Source organism: Neodiprion fabricii, chromosome 5 (genome assembly GCF_021155785.1).
Source record: "Neodiprion fabricii isolate iyNeoFabr1 chromosome 5, iyNeoFabr1.1, whole genome shotgun sequence".
NCBI classification, from domain to species: domain Eukaryota; kingdom Metazoa; phylum Arthropoda; class Insecta; order Hymenoptera; family Diprionidae; genus Neodiprion; species Neodiprion fabricii.
The window spans coordinates 34,195,754-34,204,202 of record NC_060243.1 but is presented as its reverse complement, the minus strand read 5'-3'; the positions used below and the strand labels follow the sequence as shown (position 1 = coordinate 34,204,202).

Sequence of the window (8,449 nt, the reverse complement as noted above, 5' to 3'; positions counted from 1 at the left end):
ACGGACGCGTTGCCAGACTTCGAGAACAGCGATCGTCACGCCATCTGATTCAGATACGTCCGCACAATTTTCAACCTGGTGGAATTATTATTGTATCTTATAAAGATGTAGAGAAAAAAAAGAAGCTTATTTGAAGCATTTCGGTCATTGAAGCATTGCTTTACTTAAACTAACGTAGCCTTCCATTGTAAGCAATGACCAAGGTGCAAAATTTATTCAAAACTTGTGATCGACAGTCGCCGGCCTGCTTTTACTCCAATAAGGGTCGTTCCGATATTTGCTTCAAGTGTTCAAATCTTCATCTATCTCCCTTCACTTCCGCGTACTAAACAATCACGGAATGATACTCTCGCCATTTGCAGAAAATATCGAAACGCACTCTAATGAACGGCTGTTACCAAAGAGGATGGGAAGGAATAAAGTAGGCACTTTCATAAGGCAGCTATGTATTTTTTCGTATACATCGCGTACTAGAGTTCCTAGCCCACGAAGTAATACTCGTGTCCTAACCTATACGATATTCAGCATCATCTAGCAGGTTTGAGAACAACCTAAATACCCTACACATCTTGATTTTGCGCTAAATTCAAATCAATCTAAATATTCACAAGAAGGCAAACGAAGTAAACAACGCGTAAGATTTGAAATACTAATTTATTAGAAACTTTTATATCAGAAACAATATTAAAGTACATTCATGTATGAAAAAAAGTAAAAATATCGCTTACATTGTATACAATGGTAATTAAAATGTATAGTTGAAGTACTCAATTTGTATAATACACGCTAACGGTATAATACATGTAAAATGTAAAAATTATTTCTTATCCAATTAATTTATTGTCAACGAATTAAAAGATATCATAAGGTGTGGACCTGACACCGATAAGAGAAAATGTGTTTCACGATTCATTCAATTCTTTCAAATAGATGAAGTCTAAGTGGATGCACTTCCAACGATTCGGAAAATAGAAAGACAGAAACCAAATGCTACACCGGTCCGTTAGAAGTGTATGTAATTAGTATACTATGTATCAAGGGCGCAAAAAATTATTTCGCGAACGGGAAATTTGAGGCACGAGCCGAAGAGGAGTATGCTGCTTGCACCAAAATAACCTTGCGCCCGCAATGCACACGACGTTTTTCTTGATACCTACTCTGCAGAAGTGCTTCTTTTCGCCACAGTAGGCGTAACGCCGGATTTCACGCCTGTGAAGTGAACCGTTAAATCCTATTTACGCCTACGTAGGACGAAAAATATTGTTCGCACCACGTGTGTAATACCTTATACCTTCGTACGGTGGATCGCACTAGGATGTATAACTTAAATTTATACCCTAGGTACGAAAATAGCTATTTCAAACCGAGTGACCGGGCGCAAATCGGGTCTTTGCGCCCGAGGGCGGAAGAGTAGTATCTTTCGCCCGCCTTTAGCCGGCGGAAAAGACTTTTCCGTCCCAGTGCCGGAAAGATCTGTTTTGCGCCTACTCATGAGGTTTGAAAAGAAGCATTTTGCGAGCAGATGTGGAGTAAGATAAATTTGTTACTCTTATTACTCATTTTCTGTCAATGCAAACAATGCAATCCTTTTACATGGTAATTAGATGTTTCAGTATACTTATGTGAGTTATTTCATACTTTGAGTAGTGGAAACCAGCCCCCTGACACTCACCACTGCTCGTATACTAAAAAATTGTACGCGTCTTGTCCCCGTTTTTTAGTTCCTCTACGTGGCGCTAGTAGACTTCTGACACGCTCGCTGCCCTCGCTGAGTGCTCGCTGACCGCGCGCAAGCTCGTTAGGTAACTACTAGCGCCACTAGTGGTGGAAATTGGCGGCAGAATCGAGGGACATTTTGCGAACCACTTTTTCACGAAACCAACAACGTTGACCTCCATCCTCTTTGCCGTCAGAAACATCGTACTTACGCCATCTAGGAGTCGGTTTAAGATTCCTTAAAAAAATAGTACATGGTGAGGTTGATCTCGCAATGATCGCAGACTCCCAGCTGCGATATTAATCCGTAAATCCAAGATGGCTTCCGAGAATAGTAGCAACACCGTGTCAAATGAACAGCGCGATGTAAATAGTGCAGAAACGCGATTAAGCGAAGTGATAAGCGACAACATATCGAGCAGACCTGCAACACCTAGCTCGTCGTCGTTCAACGAGCGCGAAAAAAGCCTCAATACAAGGAGAACGAGCAGAATAACGAGCAACGACAACGGCGCGTCTCACGAGCGCTCTGCCAACACAGTTGCAGCGTCCATCGAGACGCCTCCGAGACCCGCAGCGATATTCAACGCCGAGACGGACTTCGCCTCGCCCCCTCGATCACCGAGGTCTCTTGGGTCTCCAGGTCCCCCGGGAAGCGGGTGTCGTGACGACGGCGTCGTCGTCAAGGCGCTGGCAACCCCCCACGTTCCGCCTCAACAAACACCAGCCCTATCAGCCAGTGGTATCACGTTTCTGGAGTACTACGCTACTGCGGAGAGGCCTCTCACCCTTTCTGCGGACGCAAATGGTAACCGTCGTACAAACCTCTTCTCTTTATCTCCAAAGCCTTTTCAACTTAATGTCCAATCGGAACTGATCGGTACGCCACCACAAGTGGTTCGTTATTTCATTCAGCCTTGGCGGAGTTACGCGTCATTTTTCTCTTCCCGTTACTTAGACTTGTGTTTCCACAGATACTAAGCCGCCATAGCAGTTTTATCGTTATTATCCCATGCCTCTGCGAGAAAGTATGCCAAGAATCAAAGTATTCGTCATGGTATTCTTTAACGGTAGTGCTTTTGCACGCATGTGAATTTCACTTGTTCTACCTTGAGATGTCAGTCACCGATTTGTAACAAAACTCAAAAAGCTATCGATTCATCAGCAAATTTTCATACCAAGCAACAAATTTTGTTCACGGGTTCTTGACCCGTAGAAACCGTTCCTTGAAATGCTGAAATGATTTTTATAAACACCGAGGTCAAATACTTTGGCTATTTTTTCTTGACTTGCAAACATTTTGTCTGAAACATTCGTCATTCCTTGTCGTTTTCCTAAATCTTTAATTATGGTGAGAAGTAACTTGGCTGTGCATGGTTATGAAATTCAACTGGTTGGAACTCATTAATTTTCGATGTTGATAGATATAAAAACTGTAATCAACTTATTCAATCATTAAATTCACAAACCAAAGCATTGATCCAACAGTCCTACACAAAAATATCCTTCCCTCAGCAAAAAACATATGAAACAATATCTGTCTGGGAAATCTAAATTCATTACGTTATTCCATATGCCATCTTTTCTCCCATTAATAGCATAATGAAGAAAATATTGGATACAAGGTTCTTGCATAAGGTAATCTGTCATTTAATCATGCTTTGTATTTTATAGACGAGGTAAACCGCCTTGCATGTCACGGCAAGAAATTCAGTAAATCTTCGAAGAGCTCTTCAAATCATTCTATGAATGTAAGCATGTCGACAGTTAGACGTTCAATTCCATATGAATTGTTTAAATAACTTATTGAGACATTCGCATGTAATTTTTATAGGCCGACACAACGTTTGTAGGCGAAGTAACGCCAGCGATACACTCGCAAAATTTCCCGGTAAAACTCGAAGGGTGTGGAAATGCTTCTAACAAAACGCCGCATCATGGAGAAAGTCCCCAGAGTAGCGGGGACATCTTCAGCAGCCCCAGGAGTCCTGATTATCCACTCAGGGTTCCAGCAAGGCCCAATAGCCCCGATACTACGATAACGACGACGGCAACAATGCCTAGCACAGAGTTAAAAAATGCAGAAGGGAACCCAAACCCGGTCACTAAGAGAGAAAACTCTAGCAATGATGCAGAGAGCCCAGGCACTCCGTTAATGGACGAACCATTTTGTTCAATGCCAAATAATGCTCCTTGCGACGCTTTGACACCTCAGGTGATAGGCAAGGAGAGTGAAAACGGACTTAAGGAATCAAAGTTTCTAGAAATTGCCGTTAAAAAAGAACCACCCGATCCAAACAAGGTCGAAGCCGAAGTAAACAAAAGTGAAATTGGCAGTTCCAATGACACTAAGATCGAGATTCATTCCACTACAGGACAGACCATAGCACCTTGTGTAGCGCCTCCAACGTCAACGACCAGTGACAACCTTAAATCGCAGCCTCACTCGTCAAGAGAAAAACGCGGACGAGAACACAGTGAGAGAAGGCATTGCTCTCGATGCTACAAACGAAGCAAAATCAAGAGAGCCAGTATTGGGGTGCAATGCCGCCGCGATCGTGGCACGCTGCCGCTTTGTCACAAATCCATTTCTCAGAGTCTGACGACCATGGATACAGAGAATATGAGGCTGAATCTGCAGACTAAGAACTACAAGACTTTAAACAAATTAGCTGAGAGCAGGGATCACCTTGATGGATTGAAGTACAAGAAGTTCATTCACATTGAAACTTACCCCAATGGAGGTGCGAACGTTGTCCACATGTACCAGGATGAACTCGACACCCTATCTAACGAACAAGTCGAAGAATTGGCTCAGGAATACTTCAAGGTTGGAAATGATTATCCTTCGTTGGCTATAATCAAGCATTCGTGATATTTTCAATTGAAACTTATATATTCATGCAGGTCGTGTTTGGCGAGGATGAAAACGGGAACGCTTACCATGTAATGGGAATAGTCCACAATGCAGCAGCTTATTTACCAGACCTTTTGGATCACATGGCTGACAATTACCCCTCATTGACCGTTAAAAATGGGGTTCTAGGCCGCAATAGTGACATAGAAACAACGACTATGTTACAGTACAAGGAGCAGGCAGTCAAGACATTCAGTAACGGCACTGTGCGGTATGGCCCGCTACATCAAATAAGCCTTGTTGGCACCGTCCATGAAGAAGTTGGCGGATACTTTCCAGACCTTCTTCAGAGGCTTGAGGAAAATCCATTTCTGAGAATGGTAAGTTGGACTCTTTGAGTGCTTGCATTCGTCTCGTGTAATCTAGCAAAAGAGTTGTAACTTACAATCGTGAAACCTCGACGAAACTTCTGTTTTTCCGAGATTTTCCAACGGTAAAACCTCTTTGTAATTCAGCAAAATTACTTTCAGACCATGCCTTGGGGTCCTTTGTCTGTGGTGAAAATGGAGACGCCACAGGAGTCGAACGATGGACCAATTCTGTGGATCAGGCCGGGAGAACAGCTTGTTCCTACAGCCGACATGAACAAGAGTCCATGCAAACGTCGCAGAACGGGCATAAACGAATTACGTAACCTTCAGTACCTGCCGCGGCTGAGCGAAGCCCGTGAGTACATGTTTGAGGATAGAACAAGAGCTCATGCCGACCACGTCGGTCATGGTTTAGATAGAATGACGACAGCGGCTGTCGGAATATTGAAGGCAGTCCATGGCGGTCAGTCTTACGAGTACAACAGGATAACTAAAGACGTTGTCGCTTTTTATGCCGGTGATTTTTCCGAGCTGGTTGAAAAGCTGCAACTCGATTTGCACGAACCTCCCATATCCCAATGCGTTCAATGGGTTGAAGATGCCAAATTGAACCAATTGCGCAGGCAGGGGATTCGTTATGCTAGAATAAACCTTTACGATAACGACATTTACTTTTTACCACGTAACATAATTCATCAGTTCAGGACAGTGTCGGCGGTTTCAAGCGTTGCATGGCACGTGAGGTTAAAGCAGTATTACCCCGAGATATTGAGCAGCTTGAATATAAGGCACAGTCGCACTGTAACTGAGACTGCCCACCACTTCAAGGAAAAGAAGAATTTGGAGCGGGGTAGCGTCGTCGAGGAACAGAAAGAAAATACAGATAGTCAGCACGGTGAGCACAGGGTGAGCACCGATTCACTGGAGGAAAAGAAAGCAAAAGAACGAGCCGCCGAGTATCAAGGAAATCTGAAGAAGTCTGAACAGCACAGCAAGCGCAAGGACGAGAATAAAACACGGGACCACAGAAGACACTCGTCGAGTAATCACAGGAAGGAGAGTGACGCGAGTAGCGTACTAGGATCCACCCCACAGCAGAACTGTAAGCATAAAAAACGAACGGTCGAACGGAAAAGGAGCCGGGAAAAAAAGGAAGAACGATGTAGCGGCGAGAACAAGAAGCATGACGACAAACACAAATCATCGAGTAATTCTAGTGAAAAGAAGAAGCACAGCAGTAGCCACAAATTGGAACAAAATCATCCTAAGCACGGAAAGTCATCCAGCAGCAACTATTCCTCGACCAAGGAGTCGCCCACATGTATTTCTGAGAGTCCGCCGCAGGCGAAAGCTCCTAAAACGTGCGTAAAACGACCGGATCTGAGCTTGTACAATCCAGTGACGTCTGTTCTACAGGAAAAGGAAGCTTCGGAGAAGGTGGAACTGGAGGAGGACGTTCTTTCGACGAGGCAAACAATTGGTAAAAATTACGCGACCGAAGTGGTGGACAAGGCATTGGAGATTGCCATTTATAAATCGAAAACTGACGTAGAGGAGATGTGCCAGTCCCTTAGAGACGCAGTCGCAGAAGCATCCAAGGAAATGGTCGAGAGGATGAAGAAGGAAACCTTCGATCTTGCAGAAAAAAAATGGGCAACAGATGCCAGCAAGGTTGAGAAATACTGTCGCCTACTCGAAGCCGAAACTGTGTCCGCGTTTATGTCAAAACTCGAATGCGCGACGGAGAATGCTGTCAAGGCGCTTGTGGAAATGGCCGAGGACGAGGCGAAGGAAAGGAGGATAAATGAGAAACCAGAAGCTGTGCCTCCTCCTCCCGCCGACATTACTAATGGGATTCAAACGACTCCGAGCATGCCGTCGTGCGCAGAGAGTGATAACAAACATGGAGAGGATAAGACTGCAAAGTCTCCTGAGCATCGGTCCTCACAACTAGAACCTGAACGGAAACACAAAGACGACAAGGAGAGGGAACAACGACATAAAGAGAGGAGGGAACGCGAGAAGAGAGACAAGGAGCACAAGAAACACCGACATCACCATAGCAGTCCACATCCCAGTAAAACTGAGGCGAAGGAGGCCGAGCGGATCAAGGAGGCAGGGGAACAAACGTCATCTATCAAACAGACGACCGGCGATAATCAAGATAGCAAAGAAGGTCGTGATAGGAAGTTGGAAAAACGGAGAGACTCTCATCATGGACATAGGAAAGTGTCGTCTTCGTCGTCGTCGAGCAGCCGGAAGCACAGAGAAGATTCATCGGCTCCCCAAACACACTCTTCAAGTTCGAGCCACAAGAGAAAATCAAGTTCCGCATCCAGCGAGGCTAAGAGAGATGCTAAGAGACTATACGTTGAAGAAAACACTGCAATTTTGGCGCAGGCAGACCAATTAACGGAAAACAGTACAGGAACGTGAGCTCAGTGTAATTAATAAAATTTATGAAAGTCGATAACTCAAGCGGGCTGCTTTTTTCGGCCCAACTCGTTCTAAAATAAATCAGTTCGCCGAGGAAAGAGTTTGCATCAGAAGTAATAAAACTGGGTTCAGATTTCTTATTTATTTATTTATTAGTTTGATTTTTAATTATGACGCGACGAGTATTGTAAATAATCAAACTTTGCCACGTCAGCCTAAGCTAAGCTTTTCAGAGGATCGATAGGCATGCCTTGAAAAAGACTGCGTGACTTGTTTTACAATGCAGTATTGTCACAACAATCTGATGATGTTTTGTATTTTAGTTAACATCAGGCAAAAGTCAAGATCCACGATGCGCCATTTCGCACAGCTCCGTATAGTAAATAATATATCAAATGCCTTGCAATGTTTATTTGAATTCGTTCGTTCGGGAAATATGACAGTGTACTTGCACGTCTTGAATATTAACAGAACATATTTCAGAAAAGCAGTAATCTGATAGGGTCTCAGTTTTCTACGTAAAGTTTGGATAGACTATCAAGAGATTGAAGTCAGCGCTGTGAATAATCCGTGTATTTTGAAATATGTCTTTCTGAACCATAATTATTGAATCGCTATACTCATTGCACATAACGAATGACGCAAAAAAGAGACATGTCCAGGAGAACATGCATCCTGATTTGAAACATACGATAAAAGTTAAAATGAGACAAAAAAAAAAATACGAAGACATGTTGTGCAAAAAAAAGGCATTTGCTCTTAACTATTAATAAAAGTACACTGAATACCATTCGAGATCAGAATAATTCACTAGGTATTATGTGAGAATCTTGATCCAGTCAAAACGTGTATTTCGGCAGCGATTTTACTATGCTAAAAGTATGTTAGAGATGTGCACGAAGCCGGTGATAGCCGAGCAATTTTCACTCGCAAAGACTTATTACTTTTATTACTATCCATCGGTTATTATTATTATTACTTTTTTTTTTCCTAAATTAACGTAAACCTAGAGGAGTTTGGATACTGGAAGCGCGTTTTCTTATACCTTTCAGTCGCGTTTCTCCGGTTT

General features: G+C 43.3%; 1 protein-coding gene across 1 annotated transcript; it reads left to right on the top strand.

Moving 5' to 3' along the window:
- The first annotated feature begins 2,011 nt into the window (after positions 1-2,011).
- LOC124182365 lies at positions 2,012-7,524 on the top strand. The gene is made up of 5 exons (XM_046569516.1): positions 2,012-2,524; positions 3,391-3,467; positions 3,551-4,546; positions 4,624-4,953; positions 5,104-7,524. The coding sequence occupies exons 1-5, from the start codon at positions 2,035-2,037 to the stop codon at positions 7,378-7,380; spliced, it is 4,170 nt and encodes a 1,389-aa protein (XP_046425472.1). The 5' UTR covers positions 2,012-2,034; the 3' UTR covers positions 7,381-7,524.
- The last annotated feature ends 925 nt before the right edge of the window (positions 7,525-8,449 follow it).